Genomic DNA, 21776 nt, shown 5'->3' on the forward strand with positions numbered 1-21776 from the left:
ACAGAGCGAGTATTCTCTTTTATTTCTGTCTTGTGAAACTTCTTTGTGTCATAAAAATGTAAATAAGGTGGAAAGAGTCCCAGTCAGAGCACACACACACACACACACACACAGTCAGAGGAAGTGACTGTGTGTGAGTCAGTGTGTCTCGCCCTGCTCGGCGTGTCTGGGCCTGCAGGCAGCAGCAGAGGAGATAAAGGCCCACGCTGACTTTGTGCCGCATAGGTTTCTGAGGATTCACCCTGAAGATGAGGAGCGGCTGGGCTATATTCTTCGTCCTGCTTCTGGCGGCGCTTGTTGCCGTGCAGGCCACCGTCAACACACACTACATACACTACGGTGAGTACAGCGTTTACTTGTTACTTCTAGATCTCCTCCAGGAGCTGAGCCTCTTTAATGGTTCCCTTTCAGGTGAGCCAGCATGTTCAGCCTGAGCTGTAGGTCTTCGGTTCTCTTCAGTTCAGACGGGTTGAGAACATTAAACTTTATTCTCAAGTCTTCACCACAAACTCAAAGAACTAAGAGCGTTTGTTTGGTTGTTTGGTTCCTTCCTCTATTGTTTAAATTGAATTTCCTAAATGGATACTCTGTGCGTACATCTTTCATCCCTGTTATTTATATTTTTGTGTCTGTAAGCTGCTACTTCAACGACACGTGTGTGTGTGTGTGTATATATATATAACACCGCTACACTGTTGTTTTGTTAGTTCATTAATATTGTTCTATTCTATTTCACATTGCTTTATGTATGTATAAACTGTAACCCTCGCTGGATTAATGAAGTAACTCTATATTGATCTCTAATAAACAGTCATTAATATTGTTAGCAATAGAAAGTACATAAAACCATGTGGCGTTTACAGATGAACACATGTAAAAATGTAATATCAGCCACACTTCATATTTATATAATTTCTGTCGAGAACAGGAAAGGAAAAGATGAAATGTGAAGGTCAAAAGGTCAAAAACGGTCAAAATGATACAGACTAAAGTATAAAAAGTGACTCTGAAGTGAAAATATGAGTTTTTAGGTCCATAAGTGTTTATTGATGAGGCGCGTTGACGAGCAGAGCGTGAGTCACAATAAAAGAACTTCTTCAAAGTGAGACTGAAGAAGATTAAAACCAACGTGAAGAACTGAAAGCTGAGAGACGGGAAACGCCTCAAGACCTTTTGTAGAAAGCTCTGGGAAGAGGATTTGTGTGATGGAAGCTCTTCATTCCTCCACCACTGTAGTTTCATTACAGACACAAATACACATTAATATTCCTCATCCTGAAGAAATGTTTCATGTTTATTATGTTATTTAGAATAAAGGTGCTCAGGATCGGTCCCTGTTACACCTCCTATACGGTATATATTATTATTAATAATCTATATTATTATTTCATCAATATATATTGTAATTTTATACTCATGGTGGAGTGATGCCTGAGGTTTAACAATGTTGTGTTTTTTTTTTTAAAGTCCTAAAAACGACTGCGTTCTAAAGGAAGTATGAAAACTAAAAGCTGAAACTAATGTCCAAGAAAAGACCAGAAGCTCGATGCTAACACTTTCCCCCTGCTTCCAGTCGTTGTGCTAAGCTAGGCTAACCACTTCCGGGCCGCTCTGACATCCTTTAACATGTAAATGATCTTGGGGTCTTGCTCAAGGGCGTCCCGGCAGCACCCAGGAGAAAAGCTACCGGTCCACACAGGTGCATTCTGGGAATCGAACAGGCCAAAGACCATTTTTAGTTTTAGTTCATTTGTTCTTCGCAAAATGTGTTCAATTAAACGACCGGTACCAACTGGTTTCTGCTGTCTGTTGGCATGAAGACAAGCAGCGGCCTGTTGAAACCCTCCAGAGTCTGAAGGCGCCGTCAGACAACTTGTTATCAGACGAGGCGTCGGCCGGGGCGACTTCGTGGACTCTGATCCTTCAGGACTTTGCTCTGTAGACATTTAACTCGTGAGCTTTTGAGGAAAAGAGATCATGTGATCTCGTCTTTCTACACTTTAGACTGAAACTAACGCACAGATTTCCTTCACATTCGTGGGAATTGAATGGTTCAGTTTTATTGAAACGTTCTGATCTCATTCTCATTCTAAGGATCAACCTTTAGAAAAATAAATACATGTACACTCTTCTTGCGCCACCTTCAGGACAAACATTACATTTCTACAAAATCTAAATAAAACATAAATGTAATTGCAATTATGTAAAAGATTGAATCCTAAAAACATCCTGAATTGCACCTTAAAACAAACCTCAAGCTGCGAAAGCACGAATGCCAAATGCAAAACAATGGTTGGATGAAACCAGACGAGATAATAATAATAATAACTTTATTTATATAGCACCTTTAAAAACTAAGTTTACAAAGTGCTCTACAGAGAAGCAAAGCATACATAACTTAAATACCAGTAAACAAAAAGGACCATAAAGGCAATGAATACAAGAAAACCAAACTAATAACCAAAACGAGCCAATGGAGTAGAAAACAAACAAACAAATAAATAAAATATACAAACAAAACCAGGGAAACAAAAGAACTGCATAACAGATCATTTAAAAGAAGTTATTGATTCTTCAGAGTCAATAACTCATTTTAAATCACTTCTTAAAACCATAACCTCCGAGATGCCTGAACCCGTCTCCTTCTGCAGCAACGGCGCGCTGCGACTGCAATGGCAGATCTCGGTACTGCCTCCGGGACGCCTCGGGCCTCCACTGCGTCGACTGCCAGGGAAACACCGCGGGCCGTCACTGCGAGCGCTGCAAGGACGGCTTCCATGTGGCGGGGGCAGCACTGAGCTGCACGCCATGCCGCTGCAACCTCACAGGTGAGGAACCACGGCAGGTACCTTTGATCAACACGCTCCCAAAAGATGGGAGAAGAGCAACTCGTCCCTTTTATTGCTGACGCTTCCTTGCCTGCAGGTTCTGTCAGTGCCAAGTGTGACAGCAGGGGGCGCTGCAGCTGTAAAGAAAGAGTCATGGGAGATAAGTGTGACCGCTGCCCGGACGGACCGATCGGACCAAACGGCTGCTTGCAAAGGTGAAGAAGCACCTCGGATTCCTTTAAACAACCTGATATTTCATTAATGCACTTCAAATGGCACCACTTCCAATACTTCAGCTGACACTTTAACTCCTTTCAATGCTTTAACTTCATCTGACACTTCAACTCCTTTCAATGCTTTAACTTCATCTGACACTTCAACTCATGTAAATGTTTTAACTTCATCTGACACTTCAACTCCTTTAAATGTTTTAACTTCATCTGACACTTCAACTCTTTAAATCTTTAACTTCATCTGACACTTCAACTCATTTAAATATTTTAACTTCATCTGACACTTCAACTCCTTTAAATGCTTTAACTTCATCTGACACTTAAACTACTTTCAATGTTTTAACTTCATCTGACACTTTAACTCCTTTCAATGTTTTAACTTCATCTGACGCTTCAACTCTTTAAATGTTTTAACTTCATCTGACACTTCAACTCCTTTCTGTGCAACATAAGCTTAAATGTACTGCCAATTGTAATGTAATGCCACTTTTTGGTGCTTTCACCTTATCTGCCACTTTAACTCCTTTCACTGCTGATTGATTCAATTGACACTTCATCTCTGTTTTTGTGCCTGCACTTCATCTGCTTCTCTTATTCAGTGTGCTTGAATTAAATTTAACCGCAACTCAGCACACAAACATTATCACATAGAAAATCTATTGGTCACAAAATTCTTCTCCTTACTATTCTTTTAACTTAATTTTGTTTTGCCACTTCCTGTCGCTCGTTGTGTTTTGCAGCCGTCGGCCCAGAGAGGATGCTGGGAGTCGGATGTGTTTCTGTTACGGTCACAGCAGCAAATGTTCCCCACAATCCGGTTACTCCGTTCACAGCATCACCTCCACCTTCGCCAACGGTAACTTTCACCTGGTTAATTTTCACAATAAAAGTCAATCCCAGTAGTTCATTTCAAAATAAAAGTCAATCCCAGTAGTTCATTTCACAATAAAAGTCAATCCCAGCAGTTCATTTCACAATAAAAGTAAATCCCAGTAGTTCATTTCACAATAAAAGTAAATCCCAGTAGTTCATTTCACAATAAAAGTCAATACCAGTAGTTCATTTCACAATAAAAGCTCCAGAACTGCTGCTGTAAAAGACGGTGACGTGTCTTCAGGTCCGGACAACTGGACGGCGGCGACGGCACAAGGCATCACCCCCGACAACGTCCACTTCCGCTGGTCACCGAAACACCACGACCTTGAGGTGATCTCCAAAAACATCCTGCCCGTCTACCTGTTCGCTCCAGGTGAGAACAAGCCCCGCCTCCTCTCCATGTCTACTTGTCCTTGTTTCCTTTCCTTGTCTATCCTCCTTTCTCTAAATATCATGTCTCCTTTCCTCTGAGTGTCTTTTTTCTATACTCTCCCTTCTCCTCCTCATGTCCTCTCTTCTCTCCCTTCTTTCCTTCTTCCTCATTCTCTCTCCATGTCTCCTTGTCCTTCTCTCCTTTCACTAACCTCCCCAAATCTCCATATTTCCTTACCTTTCCTCATCTCATCTCCTCATTTCCATTCTTTTACTTTCTTTTCCTCTCATCCTCCTCCTTACCTTTTCTGTATTTCGTTTCCTCCTCTCCTCACCTCTCTATCCTCTTTGCACACATCCTTCTTTCTTGTCTTGTCTCCTCCCTCCTCACCAGGTGTTTCCTCTCCTCTCCCACAGCTCCTTACCTAGGGAACCAGCTGCTGAGTTACGGTCAGAACCTTTCCTTCTCGTTGCGTCTGGACCGCGGCGTCCGACACCCGTCCACCAGCGACGTGGTTCTCGAAGGCGCCGGCCTCCGAGCGGCCGCCTCGCTGGGCGACCTGCGCTCCATCGTTCCCTGTGGACAGAAGATAAACTACAGTTTCAGGTGAGAGCGTCAACCTGCTGAGAGGCGATCCACAGTCAGGTGATGAACCCCACCCACCTGGCGCTCCAGGCTGCTCAAATCAAACGCCCACTTTCGGATTCAGACACGACAGTCAGGGTTCGACCGCTTCCTTGTTCCAACGTAAATATTTTCCTTTTCACTCAAGTGTGAACATTCCTGAAGGATCCTGCCGCTGCGATCAGAGCAAGTAGAAACAAAGTCCTCTGACAGAAGCTGAACGCAGACGCACAGTTTGTCCTGAAAACTCTCGTTCATAGAAAATAATTGAACTTAATGAGAAAGGAACGGTGCATTTACTGGAGAAGGGAGACAGAAGTGTATCGCTAGAGAAGCCTTCTGGGTTCGTCACGCTTTAAGTGTTTACTTGTAGATACAGATTCCAGTTTAGAGATCCAGCTGAAGGTCTCAGGGTAGGACCGGAGCTGAAGGTCTCAGGAATGGACCGGTGCTGAGGGTCTCAGGAATGGACCGGTGCTGAAGGTCTCTGGAATGGACCGGTGCTGAAGGTCTCAGGAATGGACCGGTGCTGAAGGTCTCAGTCAGTGATGTCAGGTGTGAAAACATTTCTTCTGTCCAATAAACAGATTGGATGAGCAGCCCGGCAGCAGGTGGAGGCCTCAGCTCTCAGCCTCACAGTTCCAGACGCTCCTCCAGAATCTCACCGCCATCAAGATCCGGGCAACATTCGGCGAAAATGGTGAGCTTCCTTTGTTTTTTTAATGCCGCCCTTACTTTCTTTCCTCATCCACCCCATGCTTCCTTTAGGGAGTGCACTTTATATTCCTTCAGCTTCCTTCTTTTACACTCAAGTATTCATCTCTCACACACAGATTCTCCATGAAAAGACAGATTTCGACACTTGGACTTTTTATATTCTGATGATCTTGATCTTGATTTGAATCTTGAGTCTTTTTTTGTTTTTTTTCCAGGGCGCGGATATCTCGCTAACGTGCGGCTGGTGACGGCGCGACGGGCCGACGGTACCCCGGCCCGCTGGGTTCAGACATGCAGCTGCCCGCCGGGTTACGAGGGCGAGTTCTGCAACCGATGCTCGGCCGGCTTCAGACGCGGGACCCCGGCGGACGGCGCCTTCAGCCCCTGCGAGCCCTGCAGCTGCAGAGGAGGCAGCTGCGACCCGCAGACGGGCGACTGCTACTCCGCCGACGAGACGCCCGGAGACCTCAGCTGCTCCGAGGGCTTCTACCGCGACGCCTGGCCGCCTCGCACCTGTGTGAGGTGTCCCTGTCCGGACGGGGTGACCTGCTCGCTGGCTGCCGGTTCTCTGGCGCCCCGATGTGACCGCTGTCCAACCGGAACCACAGGTTGGTCCCTGGACTATAACGCCACCTATTTGCACCTCATATTATTAAAAAAGTGACACAGAAAGATTTCTATGAATAGATCTCTTTAAAAAAAAACGCCCTAAAGCATCCCCTGCTTTATGGTCTGTTTGAGTCTAAATGACCATAATTTACTAAATGAACATCATGCTGTATTGAAGAAGACTTGAAACTAGAGATTGAGACATAAACTCATGTTTACAATGTTTACTGAGGGAATAAATCAAGTGGGAAGTAGAGTAATTTATATAGACTTCTATGCAACCAGAGGAGTCGCCCCCTGGTGGTCAGGAGAGAGAATACAGCTTTTACACCAAGCATCAACTTCACCTTCCTGGAGGTTGCCTCCTGGCGGTAACCTAAAGGTGACCCATGATTCTCCCACATCCTTCTTGATTGTCGCGTTCTTCCTTCTCTGAAGTAAAACTTCATTATTACTTGCTTGTCTTCCTGAAGTCGGATTGTTCCGCACAAAAATACATGAACCCAACACCTCCACAATGTCCCCTCAGGCCCTCGCTGTAACGTCTGTCAGGAGGGTTTTTACGCCGTCCCTCCTCGTGGCGACGACGCCCAGCAGACCTGCAGGCCCTGCCAGTGTAACGGACACATCGACGTCAGCGTGGAGGGAAGCTGCGATCGCAGCAGCGGCGAATGTCTGAAGTGTCTGAACAACACGATGGGGCCGAGCTGCGAGGCCTGTGTGCCGGGTTTCTACCGCGGACCCACCGGCGCCTGCAAACGTATGAACAGTCGGGACGCCGCCGATGCACAATGCTCTCCGTTCGTTAACGTGTTTATTCATGCTTTACTAATGCTCAATAGTGTGTAGTTATTATAAAGTGCTACCAAAATGTTTTGTATTTCTGATGAATTTGGCTCGATTCCAGTGGTTACGCCTGAAACCTTCCACCCACTGCTGTAGCTTTAGTTTCATAATAAAACATGCATTGAGGTGAGAAACCTGACAGTTGTTCCCTCTCTTGTTTGGTGGACCAGCGTGTGACTGCGACCTTCTGGGCTCTGAGTCCAGACGGTGTGATGATGCAGGTCGCTGTCGGTGCAGGCCAGGCTACGAGGGTCTGAGGTGCCAGAGGTCCGACTGTCCTGCCTGTTTCAGCCCCATCAAGACAAAGGTAACAACAACCGTACTGAGAATCTGACTTGTCCTCAAGTCTGATGAGTTTGTGGTGGTTAAAAAGTAACACAGTTAAAGATACGTACAATCAAAACAAGGACAACTTGTGGTTCAGTGTCTCTCTTTAGGACACCTCCTGTGCACATGTTGAAGTGTCCTTAAGAGGTTGAACTTGTTGTGTTTCAGATGGAGGCGTACGCCGGCAAACTGAAGGAGCTGGAGACTCGGTTGTCAGACACGGACGGGGGTTTGAAACCAGCCGGCAAGGACCAGATAGAGGCCACTCTGAGGGCCACCGAGGTGCTGGTGGACGACCTGCAGTATGACGCCGAGCTGCTGGCAGGTAAGACATCCACTCGCCCTGTTTTAAGATCGTCTCTTGATCCGACGCACGATGGCAAAGTGACTCCACGCCTCCCGTGTCCAACAGGACTGGAGAAAAACCTGCAGAGCCGCCTGGCCTCCATCAGCAGGAGCCAGCTGGCCGAGGGCCGGGTCCTCCAGGACGTCGGCGACGCGGCGGACGACGTCAAACAAGAGCAGCAGACGTACAAGACGAAGGTGGAGGAGGTTCAGAGTCTGGTGGAGGAGATGAAACGCAAGCTGGACGAGGCCAAGGCCGACCTCAGATCAGCCGTAAGACACGTCGTCACTCTCACATTAAGTCAGAATGTCACATCTGTAGTTTAGAGGAGCATAAACGTGTTTCTGCACAATGTAGAATAATAACATATAAGATTTCAATCTTCATGACGTCTGATGAATCAGATCAACGTTGACGTGACGGGATGTTCATCTGTTTCAAGTAAGAATTTCATAGAGATGAACTGAAACCGGTGGATTGAAACAGATTTGATCAGGGAGTAACCAGAGGGGTGTGGCGATGAGGAGGACGGTCTAGATGGCGATGATTGGCAGGTTTCCTTTCCTCTAACAGCTGCTCGGTCTCTTCCTTTCCTGTCAGGAGATTCCTCTCGGAGACGCTCCGCTGGGTGCAAACCTCCTCTCTTCTCTGGAGCAGACGGCCAGAAGTCTGGCTGATCAGTGAGTCATATTTGTATCACGGTGCCACTGATAAACCCATGGAGAGTTTCACACCATGTCTTCATCACTTCCTGTCTGTCCCGTCTTACAGGCATCAGACGAAGGCGGACGCTGTGCAGCGAAGCGCCAACGAAGCTCTGAGTGACTCGGAGAAGAGTCTGGCTCTGGTCCGAACCCTCATGAGCAAAGAGAACAAAGTCAAGGAGCTGATCGGAGATCTCAAAACCACGTGAGTCTCTTCAGTTGGTCTGAGCTCCTCCACTGAAGAGTACTCATTTCTAACATGGGGATTATGGGTAATTTGTCTGTAACGTTGAGAGGAACGGACACTACGAGTCCCACGGATCGCCTCGGTGAGGACGAGTTGCTTCCACCGTGTCCTTGATTAATATGATCAGTGTGAAGGAGGTCGATCTGTGGAGAACTCGTTGGATAAATGTATGTTTCAACATTTCAATGAATGTTGGATCTGTTTGGGATAAATCCAATCCCTGACTGGATCCAAGAAGCATTCATTTATGAGGGGTTCTCCATAGCCATGGCCGCTGAGGCTCATGGGTATTGTATTTTTTAAAGGTAGAGCTCTTCTTTAAACCGGGTTGGTGAAGCATGCCCAGCGGACGACCTGATAGTAGATGATCGATAATCCAGCGTTGAGACTCTAAACTAATGGTGTCTGTGTGTTCAGGTATGAGAAGACCTCGGCCCAGGTGAAGGGTTTGGAGGACCAGGCGACCCGGCTGAGCGGCGAGGCCCGAGGCGAGAGCAGCATGGCGGACGGCATGCTGAAAGACATCGCCAGCCTGGAGCGGAACATCCCGTCGTCCCTGAAGGTGAGAACCAGATGTGTGCGGTCCGCCTTTTAGAAAACAACGAATCCTCGCGACCTCAGGACACACTCACAGTTCTGTCTTCCCATCATGCTCAGGGGCAGGTGGACGCCATGGTTTCCAGGTTGGACGACGTGAAGCAGGCGGTGGACGGGGACATTTCAGGCTTGGAGGCGCTGCAGGACGACGTGCAGCGAGACAAGACCGCCACCGGGGACTTGCTGGAAATGGGCAAGGTTGCCCAGCAGGTACTAGGGGGTGGGGGGCAGTTTGCTTTAATCCAGGTTCTCACTGCATTCAAGTCCACAAAGAAGGCAGACTCAGTGGAGTGGAGTTTAGTTGAGTTTAGTTGGGTGGAGTTTAGTTGAGTTGACATGGAGTTTAGTTTAGTTGAATTTAGTTGAGTTTAGTTGACGTGGTTTCCTCTCTGCAGGATTTCAACAAACTGCTGGACCGAGTCAACGTGGCCAAAGCCGACACTGAGGGCGCTCTGCAACGCATCACCAGCAACACCAAGGAGCTGGACGACGCCCTGGACACCCTGAGAGGTAGACAGAGAGAGACAGACAGACAGACAGACAGACAGACAGACAGGCAGGCAGGCAGGCAGGCAGGCAGGCAGGCAGACAGAGAGGCAGACAGAGAGAGAGAGGCAGACAGAGAGAGAGAGGCAGACAGAGAGAGAGAGGCAGACAGACAGACAGAGAGAGAGAGACAGACAGACAGACAGACAGACAGAGAGAGAGAGGCAGACAGACAGACAGAGAGAGAGAGAGAGGCAGAGAGAGAGACAGACAGAGAGAGAGAGAGACAGACAGAGAGAGAGAGACAGACAGACAGACAGACAGAGAGGCAGAGAGACAGACAGAGAGAGAGAGACAGACAGACAGACAGACAGACAGAGAGAGAGAGACAGACAGACAGACAGAGAGAGAGAGGCAGAGAGAGAGACAGACAGACAGACAGAGAGAGAGGCAGAGAGAGACAGAGAGAGAGGCAGAGAGAGAGAGACAGACAGACAGAGAGAGAGGCAGACAGACAGACAGACAGAGAGAGAGGCAGAGAGAGAGAGACAGACAGACAGACAGAGAGACAGACAGACAGAGAGAGAGAGAGAGGCAGACAGAGAGAGAGAGAGAGACAGACAGACAATAAACTCCTCCTCCTCCTCCGCAGGGTTCGACCAGCAGATCGACGGCGGCAAAGCTCTGGCCGGCGCCGCCATCAAGCGACTCCCGGGCATCGACGCAGCCATCAAGCAGGCGGTGGGCGCCAATGCAGACACGGCCTCCGCCCTGGGAGACGTGTCCCAGGACTACGACGAGGCGCTGGGCAGCATCGACACGCTGCAGGACCTGGTCTCCAGTCTGGAGGTGAGGCGCTTTCAACTAACGCAATGCAACCATGGAAAGGATTTAAACTGCATTAAGCAATTTTGTTGGTCCAATATAATTGACTTGAGTCGGATCAACTTAATTTATTAGGGTTAGTCAAACCTAATTTACTTGTGCCTGATTAAATAAAATAATTTGAGTTGGTTCAATTGAATTGATTGCAACTTCAGTCATTTCATTCTAAACGTTATTCATGTCTTTGTAATTTCAGACTTTCAGACATAGTTTTTGGGGAATCTCTCCTCCCTTCGTCCGTTTCATTTTCTCTCTGCTGCAGGAAACACGATGAAGCTCAAAGCCGAGTGACTTCTGCTTCCAGTTTAATCTGTAAATTAAAAAGTGCAAGTGCTGACGCTGTTTTTGCTGTTCTCGCAACTAGATGGCGTCGTTCTCCTCTGTTATCTTTACGGCCCGTTAGTGTTCTGTTAGCCTTCTGTTAGCATTCTTCCGTCTCTCCGTGTTCTTTTCGGGGGAACATTTTTAAATCACAGTGGTGAGAAGCTCTCAGCTATATATACTGTAGATATAGTAGATGCTTGTCTATTTATGTAAAGTTATACACATTTTGACTCAGGGTTAAACTGTTTAATGAATATCGATACACACGCATGCGGTTGGGTTCTCCTGTGGTCGTAGTTCTCTGGATGTGGTGGATCTCTTTGGTTCTGAGCTTCACACAGAGCGTTTGCTTCCTCAGGGGACGCTCGGCTCGTGGCCTCACGCCGGTCTGCTGGACGAAGCCACCAGGCTGAACCGGGACGCCCAGGACCTGAAGACGCGGGCGGTGGACGCCGCCGGAGACCTGCAGTTCGAGCTGGACGGCGGCAGGACGCTGAAGGCCGACGCCGGAGAGGTAAGCTCACCTCAGGTGGAACTCACCTGTCCGTCACGTGAACACCTGGCCGTCACGTGGAGCTCACCTGTCCGTCACGTGAACACCTGGCTGTCACGTGAACACCTGGCTGTCACGTGGAGCTCATCTGGCCTTCATGCGGGTCAGAAGCTGTGAGGCCAGATCACCATGAGAACGTTTTCTCTGCAGGCGGGCGAGGTAGCGGCGGCGGCGATGGACAACGTCCTACGGACCGCAGCTGAAGTGGGACGAACCCTGAGGGACGTCAACTACCTGCTGGCCAACATGAGTAAGTTCACCTGATACCAAGCAGGTCCTCTTCCACCTCCTCCTCCTCTTCCTCACCCTCCTCCTCCTCCTCCTCAGACCAGACCGTGCCGGTGGATGAGACCCAGCTGAAGAAGATGGAGGCCTCTGTGGCCGACGCCGACAAGCAGGTGGAGGACCTCCTGAGGCCTCGGCTTCTGGAGGCGGAGCGTCTGGAGGCCGACCAGCGGCGCCGCCTGACCGGCGTCCAGCGGGACGTGGACGGCATCCTGAGAGACATCAGCAACCTGCAGGACATCCTGAAGGCCGTCCCCGAGGGCTGCTACAACAGCCCGCCCATCGAGGAGCCCTGAGGATGCTGCTCAGGGAGGCAGGGGCTTGATCGTCATGATTATTATTATGGTACGATATTATGAGAAAGAAATCATGAACGAACGTTTAAAAAACGTTAAAAAATCTTTCTAGAACAAAGTGCTCTTGTGATTTACCGTCTTGTTTTGTTTAAATGTATAAATTAAATATAACACTCGATCCTACGATTTCCCATGATGCAACTTTACATGAAGGCTCATCGGAGCCCCGTCTGTCTCGTCACATCTCTAATATTGTTTAGTTGCATTTATTCGGCCGCATTAAATCAATACTTTTTTTTTTTTTTATATTATATTTGATGCTGCGTTCATGTCACGTGTCAGCGTCCGTAAATATGAGTCTCTGACTCGGCTGGAAGAAACATACAAGTATTCCTGTTTTTTACAGATAAAATAATGAATAATTCATTCGTATTAAAACCAGAAACACTGAAGCCACTGTTTGCTAAACAGTGTAACCTTTTTTAATATTTCTAAATAATGACCCTGACAGGTTGTTAAATATGAAAATACATATCCTGTTTCGATGGAAGCCGTGTATGAAACTACTGTACATGTCTGTGTTTATGTTTCTGATGAATGTATGTGAATGTGAATGTAAACGTATTATATTTATGACTGTACATAAAGTACATTTTTATATCTTTTTACATTCAGCAGTAATCTGTGTATGTACTGAAACTGATTTCAAATAAAACACCCTTTTTTTTTAAATCAGATTTATGTTTCAGCGTCTTATTATTCATCACTTTGATAATATTAATGTTTTTGATATTTCCTACAAACATACCTAGATTTAGACTATTTAGATATATGTATAATGTCAGATATTTAATATGTTTTATTTAAGCAGCTTGTAAAATGCTTGAAAATGAAAACCCGGGTAAGTCTTTCTTTGGGGATCAAAGTCATTTAAATGTTGTTTAGAGTAACTAAACACTCTAAACTTCTTTTTAAACTGAAAACTAGTTCATATGAGCATTTAGTTGTAACGTTGACGGATTCAGATAAAGCTGATAAATGTAGCATCCCCGGCTGAATTATAGTCTGGAGTCTTTAACTGATGGTTCGTAAAGGTTTATTGAACTCACCGTAAGAACTATGAAGAAAAACGGAAATAGCAGTTGGTTAGCTTAAGCTCTGACAGACAAAATATGTAACAATCTAAAACAATATTTTCTTAAAAAATGAACTTGAACAGGTACAAACCTTGTGCCTATATCAGCCAGGTGCTGAACTAATACATACGTAACCTTTGTATCACTGTTTTTCCGTTGTTATGGCAACTTTTCCTTTCTGCGTTTCTTACGAACAACTTCTGTTTTTTCTACCTTCAAAATAAGAGCGCAACCAGAAATGCACCAACTGCAGTAACAAAACAGACTAAAATAAAGGACAAAAAAAAGGAACAAACTATTACAATACTTTAAACTCTCAGAGGTTCGTTACAGATAAATCTTGACATTTTAGTGTCAGCTAAGTATTATTACTTTTATTATATAATATACAACACTATTGCCATCTAATCTGTAGTCAGCTTTCATTACCAAACCTGTTGATGTGTTGCTTTTTGTGTTCTGCACCTGCAGCATGACATCATGGTGGAGCTACCTAACTATTTCGCTAAATAGCTCACTGACTAGCTAGCTAACTAGCCCACCGACTAGCTAGCCAACTAGCTAGCTGACTAGCTAGATAACTAGCCAGCTGACTAGCTGGCGAACTAGCTTGCTGACTAACTCGCTGACTAGCTCACTGACTAACTCACTAACTAACTCGCTGACTAGCTAGCTAACTAGCTCCCTGACCAACTCAATAACTAGCCAGCTGACTACCTAGCTGACTAGCTTGCTGACTAGCGCGCTAACTAACTTGCCAGCCGACTTGCTAGCTAACTACTTCTCTGACTAGCCAGGAGCTAATTGAGGGAAATGTAACAACTTCCTGCTTCATCTACAGAACATCTTTAACTCTGATTTACCAGATGTTGTCACACACACACACACACACACACACACACAAACACACGTTTTAAAGAAGACACGTTTATTAAGAGCATCGCAGCAGCAAAAGTCAGATTAATACAGAAACCAAGATTTATTTTCAGCTACATGGTTCAACAAAAGTGACCTGATATCAACACACACACACACACACACACACACACACACACACACACACACACACACACACACACACACACAACACACACACACACACACACAGGTTTGATCTGGACATTTACAGTTGATAGAAAATGGACAGACGTGGGTGATGATGGTCCTACTTTGTATCTTAAATATTTATTCTGGTGTTTGTTTTTTAGTTTGCCAACACAACACATTCTATTAAATGAGGAACCTTCATGCCAGAACCAAACATGTCTAAGCATGCAGTCTACGGTAAGAAGAGCTAACATGAAGAAGAAAAAACAGCCGTGTGCACAACAACAACAACAACAACAACACTGCTGCTGAGAATTTGTTTCACAAAAGTTCATCATCCTCCTCCTCGTCATCGCGTCGTGTGATTTTCAGCGCCCTCAAAGCTCCGGATATGAGTGTGTCTGTGTGTGTGTGTGTGTGTGTGTGTGTGTGTGTGTGTGTGTGTGTGTGTGTGTGTCTGTGTGTGCCCTCTGAGGCTAATTTGTGTTTTTTGCGATATAAAATAAATTAATTGTAATTCTTCGGACGACATCAGCACTGTAAAGACGAGACATCTTTTTTTTTACCTGCTTGATTATGTTTATTTTATTTAATGTTATTTAAGAAGTTAATTGAGATTAAGAAAAGAGTTATCCACAATGTCATTGATATGAGGAAATTGGGTAATTTGAGACGCTTTCTTGCGTATCCGTACAGCTCAATACCCCCTGATGCAGAAGTGCTTTTTACCCATCTGCCCCGGGGCCGCTGAGCCGGTGTGTGTGTGTGTCTGTGTGTTTGTGTGTGTGTGTGTGTGTGTGTGTGTGTGTCGAGAACTCTGAACTTGGATAAAGACAGAAAACAAACACTCCGTCACCATCGCAGTGGAGAAATACACCAACGACTCGACGGTGACGTCACATGACACTAACGCTCAAAGAAGAGAATATGTTTGACACAAGACAGAGAAGGAAGTTTTAGTTGTACTTTTCTTTAGGGAGTGTTATGTTTATATTTATGTTTATATCGGTGATGTCCACACACACACGCTCCCTGTTCTCATGCAGGTTGTCGTCTCTACCCGGAGGCGTTGATGTACAGCTGACTCTGCAGGATGTAGTCGATGACCGGCTGACTCAGGTAGTCCACAACATGGCCGTCACCGTGCTGCAGGGCCAGTCTGGAAGGAGATTATACTGACTTCACTCTTTATCACGTAGAACATCCAAAACTACAGAACATCTGTTGTTCAGAGGATCTTTGTTCATCACCTGCTCTTGGTGGAGCTGACGACGGACATCGGGTGGCTCTTACCGTCTGTCACAATGATGATGTTGTCCTGAAAACCAGAGCAGAGACCAGGTGAGACCAGGTGAAACCAGGTGAGACCAGGTAAGACCAGGTAAGACCAGGTGAAACCAGGTGAGACCAGGTGAAACCAGGTGAGACCAGGTGAGGCCAGGTGAAACCAGGTGAGACCAGGTGAAACCAGGTGAGACCAGGTGAGACCATGCAGCCGGACAGAGATGAGGACCTTGAACTTGCGCAGGATGGAGGAGTGGTTCATGATCCTCTCCGTGTCGGCTCCGTCACGAGGAACCACCACGATCCCAAAGTCCCCCACGATCACCTCCATCTGAAACCACAGGAACACCTTCAGTCAGACCACGGGGATCCAGGATCAGAGGGTTCAGGGTCACAGCCCCGACGGCTCTGTGAGGGTTCTCAGGGGAACTCTGGGTTTAGTCCTGGATTAGTTTCTACAAGACAAAGCTTTGGGACTCGGAGGAACTTTTTCTGTTTCAGCCTTTGCTCTCGTGTTCTTCTTCTTCTCCTCCGGAGGACTAACGGGGACGCCGGGTGTGGAACTCATATTCAGACGGGATGTTGAACATCTTCTCGAAAGTCCAACTCTCAGTCCCGCCTTTCAGCAACAAGTCACATGACACAATAACAAACAGGAAGTAAAGGGTTTTATCTACAGACTTCCCTCCATGATGTAGTCATATATATATATATATATATATATATATATATATATATATATATATGTTTTTATCTATAGGCTTCCTATATATATATATGTATATATATATATATATATATATATATATATATATTTATATATTTATATATATATATTTATATATACATATGGTTTTATCTATAGGCTTCCCTGTTCAGGCTGAACGTGGAGCAATTATTCACTTCTTATGATTCATAATAATGTGACAGCTGCAGTGTTTTTGTAAACAACCACAGTGCCCGCCCGTTAGTTAACACGTGCAAGTGCCCGTTAGCTAACACGTACAAGTACATTAGCTCTGGGCCAGGTTCTTTGTAGCTTTAGCATGTGAGGAGCTACCAGCTCAAAACTGTTTTTGAAAGTAAGTCGTGTCTTTGAATTCAAAATAATAATAAGAAGACTAATTATTGTTCTACTTGAGTTCCTTCTGTGTCGCTTGCTAACAGCTAGCCTTCGTATTAGCAGGATGTTCTAAGCGTGAGAGAAGAACAACGTTGCATGTAAACGTGACACGCTAACGCTACACGCTAACACTGCATGCTAACCCTGCACGCTAACACTTTCCTTTTGCAGGTATTTCCTTTGTCAACCATCAAAATGACCCGTCGGGTTATTACGATTGGCTGATTGGGGGTGGGGCTACATGTTGGGTGGGGGCGGGGCTACATGTTGGGTAGGGATGGAGCTACACGTTGGGTGGGTGGAGCTACATGTTGGGTGGGGGTGGAGCTACATGTTGGGTGGGGGTGGAGCTACATGTTGGGTGGGGGTGGGGCTACATGTTGGGTAGGGGTGGAGCTACATGTTGGGTAGGGGTGGGGCTACATGTTGGGTGGGGGTGGAGCTACATGTTGGGTAGGGGTGGAGCTACATGTTGGGTAGCGGTGGAGCTACATGTTGCTTACATCACTGTCCTTCCACAGACCAGGGATGCAGAAGGACTCCAGGAGATCACTGCCACACAGGAGCAAGATGCGTAACTCTACAGACGACAAACAGGCAGGAGGAAAGAGACCTCAGTAAACAGCATGTTTACTTAGTAAACAACTTGTTTACTGGATACAAACAAACCAGAAGGAGACACAGCAGGAAGGAGAGCCAGAGCACACCACACAGAGATGCTAAAGACGCGACTCACCGATCTCCTCGTACCTCATCGCGGTGCCCAGGTTCGCATTTTCATCTGACGCAAGCAAACACAACACAAGTGGGATTCAAAGTGTTAATCTCTTGAACCTTTAGAAGATATTGTAAATAAATTGATTAACAACATTTCCATGTGTAAAATCTGAAAGCCTTTCAAATCAAATTAGTAATTCATCACTTCAAAGACAAATAATTACACTCATGACTTATTCATTGACAAATGCAAAGAGAATACTTGGTGCAGTTGTATTATTGTATTATATGTGAGTGAGGATGCACAACAACATGGAGTCATAACTGTTTGTCTTCCCTGTGTGGCGTTTAAAGACTGGTGGAGGTGCAACGTTGTTAAAGATTCACTCAATAGTATCGCCGTATTGTGGATCAATGTACTGTGTGTAACGTTAAAGAATTCTAGTAGGAAACCCACAGAGACTGGTTTCCATCTCTGCAGCTCTACAGAGCTGTTTAGCCTCTTTTAACTCTTTGTTTTGGTTTCGCTGCACATTTCCTGTCCGGTTCAGTGTTTTCACAATAAAAGCTCCGATGAAGCTGCTGAACACGACCGCTCAGCAGACCAATGTCAGAGACCAGCTGGGGAACACAGTGGAACGTTTAGCTGCTAAAGAGACGGCTGTTTCCTTCAGGAGGTGGTGGAGACCAAACACAGAGCTAAAAGAGAGACAAACTGGACTCACATTCATCAGGAGAGACAAACACAAAGACTCCTGATGAATGAATGATGAGGATCTGAAGTTGCTGAAGAGGGAGAAAAGAAACTCTTTGATAACATTGAGCTACGGCTACTTTAGCTGAACACATGTCAGACGTTGTTAAAAGTTTGTGTGCTATTGGACAAAAAATAAAGGGTTTAACTACATTTTGACGAGAGAGGACCCAGAATAGAACCCTGAGGAACTCCAAGTAGTTATTGACACTGTTATCGTATGTTACGTATGTGTGTCTGCTGGAGGGAGAAGAAGGCAGACAGTATTGTGTTTACATGTGTTTGTGCTGCCACCAAAGGATCAAGTGATCAAGTGACCAAGGGATCAATGGATTAAGTGATCAAGTGATTCTGAATGTGTACTTTTCTACTCACCGACAAAGGTGAAGCGTTCGATGTGAGGACGGACGCAGCAGATCTTTCCAAAGCTCTCGCTGACTTTCCCCCACAGCTTGACTGAGCAGAGCGAGGAGAGAACAGTCACCGTCATGAAACAATAATAATCTGAGGCGACATGTGACCCTTGTGGTGGACGTGGAAGACGCTGACTCACTGGCGGTGGGCTTGTGGTTCATGTTGCTGTGGTTCTGGTACATGGCGGGGGTCTGGTTCTGTGGCTGACCGATCACAGGAGTCGACGACGGCGTGTTGACGTTGGACAGAATGCAGCCGGTGACTCTCTGAGGAGCAGAAACATCGTGATGATCAGACGTTAGTGGAGATGGAACAAACTGCCAATGCTCCCAATCCCAGACTGAGGCGGCAATACGGGGAATACCATAATAAGATCTGATGGTACGACCGCAAAGTGGATCGTAGAACTTTGGCCTGAGGTGCTGAGCTGTGCTCCACCATGGGCTTTGTTACGGCCAATCCAGGACTACACACGGACCCCCCTACAGGCTTGGAGTCCCCCAGCAGAACTACAGAGTCACCTTTCCAGAAGGCAAGAAAGCCGACTGCGAGACTGCAAGAAAGCCGGGTCCTCAGAGACTTCTTCTCCGCGATTCGCAGTCGCATAGAGGCGACCATCTTGTTCCACTCAGCCGGGGGGGTCGTGAGTTTCTTTAGGATCGAGTCCAGCACCTCTCCAGGAGTTTGAGTCCAGAACCGGTGCTATGAGCCCAACTATATTTGGTGTATTTTATTTGATACTATAGATCTTTTCTGTGCCACCGTCTGGCCACCAGATGCTCCTTGGTCTGACTGCAGAAGAGAAGCCAGCTCCTTCGTGGACGGGTCGTGAAGGGTCCGTGGACCGCTCTTGGTCTGGCCCCTCCTGAAGACATTTTTCAAACAAACAGACAGAGAAACATCTCCTCACCTTCATCAGGTCGCGGTGATGCTCCAGCACCCTGCAGGTGGTCTGCCAGGTGTCCTGGTAACACTCCCAGGGGTCCACCCTGCACCAAACCCAGAACCAGAACCACAGTTACAACCGACTCTGGGCCTCTGGGCTCAGACAACGTGACGTCCTGGCTTTATGCTGTAAGGTGTAACAGGTGAAAGAGAGGCGGAGTCTCACCTGATCCAATCAGAGGACTGGACCGCCATCTGACACATGGTGAGACGATGTCTGCTGGGCACGAGACCCTGAGACACAGGTAACATATAGAGTTAATAACAATAATAATAATGTTCATAGGGCACGAGACCATGAGACACAGCTAACATATAGAGTTAATACACTAGACTTAATAACAATAATAATAATGTTCATAGGGCACGAGACCCTGAGACACAGGTAACAGGGTTATGTAGTTATATATAGAGTTAATACACTAATGTTATGTAGTTATGTAGAGTTAATACACAGGTAACAGGGTTATGTAGTTATATAGAGTTAATACGCTAATGTTACGTAGTTATATAGAGTTAATACACAGGTAACAGGGTTATGTAGTTATATAGAGTTAATACACTAATGTTATGTAGTTATATAGAGTTAATACACTAATGTTACGTAGTTATATCGAGTTAATACACTAATGTTATGAAGTTATATAGAGTTAATACACTGGTAATAATGAGGATGATGAAGGCTGCTCTTCATCATGAGGATGATGAAGGCTGCTCTTCATTATGAGGATGATGAAGGCTGCTCTTCGTCATGAGGATGATGAAGGCTGCTCTTTATCAGGACTCACAGCTTTCCCGTAGGAGTCGTGCACCGGAGAGATGATTCCTCCAATCACGATGAAGCGGCCCGACTGGTGCAGATGCTCTCTGGCTTTCTCTGTGAAGGGAGGACACAGACCAGGTAGGACCAGGACCAGGACCAGGACCAGGACCAGGACCAGGACAATAACCGGGACCATAACCAGGACCAGGTCCTGTGTGTTCTGTGTACTATACGGTGTATTCTGTGTACTATACTGTGTATTCTGTGTACTATATAGTGTATTCTGTGTACTATAATGTGTATTTGGTGTACTATACTGTATATTCTGTGTAGTATACAATGTATTCTGTGTACTATACGGTCGTGCTGCAGCTGTTATCTTGTTTATTATAATTCATAATAACATTAATTATTATTATTATATTGATATTATAAAAACATTGATATGTAATTCACCTCCCGGCCTTGTGTATTATTATGGGATGGTTGTTATGTTGTTGTTATGATAAAGACAGCATATGATATTCATGACGCGCAGACCTCACAACACTCTGCGGCCGGAACCTGAATAATTCATGGATGAGTCGGCCGGATGACGCAGGAAGCCGCTGAGCAAGGCACGATGGTCCGGGTCTCTGGGGACCCGGCCCATGGTGTTTGATCCCCGCCGGGACCCTGGCGGGGATCGAGCCTTGTTTTCTGGTTCTGCGCAACGAGGCCTGCATGCGGGGCATCGACCCGGAACGCTTCCGGCTTCCTTAAAACCGGGTTCACATTATAACGTCTCTAACGGAGAGATGATTATACACTGAACGGGACCAGGGTGTATATATATATATATATATATATATATATATATATATATATATATGTATATATATATATATGTATATATATATATATATATATATATATATATATATATATATATATATATATATATATATATATATATATATACACCCTGTTGTCATACAAAGTGTATTCTGTGTCCTATACGGTGTATATATATATATATATATATATATATATATATATATATATATATATATATATATATATATATATATATACACACCCTGGTCCCGTTTCGTCCGGTTCAGCACCACCCTGGTGGACAGCGACCACACGGCCGCACCAAAGACATGTTTACAGCTTTACCTCACACACACACACGCACGCACGCACGCACGCACGCACGCACACACACACACACACACACACACACACACACACACACACGCTCACCGAACATGTGCAGGTGTCCCTTGGTGATCGGGTTGAAGCTGCCGCAGGACAGCAGGATCACGTGGGTCTTGGGGGTCTCGCTCATGGTGGCTCTGTCTTCTGGACCCAGGTCCGGTCCTGGTCCCGGTCCTGCTGTCGGTTCTGTGGGCCCGGGTCGTCGGTTGTTTTTGTAGCAGGCGGACACCGCAG

General features: G+C 45.9%; 2 protein-coding genes across 2 annotated transcripts; one reads left to right on the top strand and one right to left on the bottom strand.

Annotated features, from left to right (window-relative positions):
* Positions 1-248: 248 nt before the first annotated feature.
* lamc2 (laminin, gamma 2) lies at positions 249-12893 on the top strand (the record flags this gene model as incomplete). Its single annotated transcript, XM_079214066.1, has 21 exons — positions 249-339; positions 2652-2828; positions 2926-3043; positions 3802-3917; positions 4179-4310; positions 4727-4916; positions 5522-5634; positions 5867-6259; positions 6790-7020; positions 7277-7413; positions 7602-7758; positions 7846-8051; positions 8380-8459; positions 8551-8688; positions 9148-9292; positions 9388-9537; positions 9723-9837; positions 10466-10662; positions 11381-11536; positions 11726-11825; positions 11903-12893. 21 exons carry the CDS (start codon positions 249-251, stop codon positions 12154-12156), a joined length of 3396 nt encoding a protein of 1131 aa, XP_079070192.1. The 3' UTR covers positions 12157-12893.
* Positions 12894-14244: 1351 nt separating this feature from the next.
* On the bottom strand, positions 14245-21672 carry nmnat2 (nicotinamide nucleotide adenylyltransferase 2; the record flags this gene model as incomplete). The annotated part of the gene is made up of 11 exons (XM_079214693.1): positions 14245-15498; positions 15590-15657; positions 15853-15954; positions 17250-17326; positions 17483-17527; positions 18593-18673; positions 18771-18897; positions 19542-19620; positions 19743-19810; positions 20365-20453; positions 21588-21672. The coding sequence occupies 11 exons, from the start codon at positions 21670-21672 to the stop codon at positions 15396-15398; spliced, it is 924 nt and encodes a 307-aa protein (XP_079070819.1). The 3' UTR covers positions 14245-15395.
* Between the last annotated feature and the right edge of the window lie 104 nt (positions 21673-21776).

This window comes from Taurulus bubalis (genome assembly GCF_910589615.1).
Source record: "Taurulus bubalis genome assembly, chromosome: 1".
NCBI lineage: Eukaryota > Metazoa > Chordata > Actinopteri > Perciformes > Cottidae > Taurulus > Taurulus bubalis.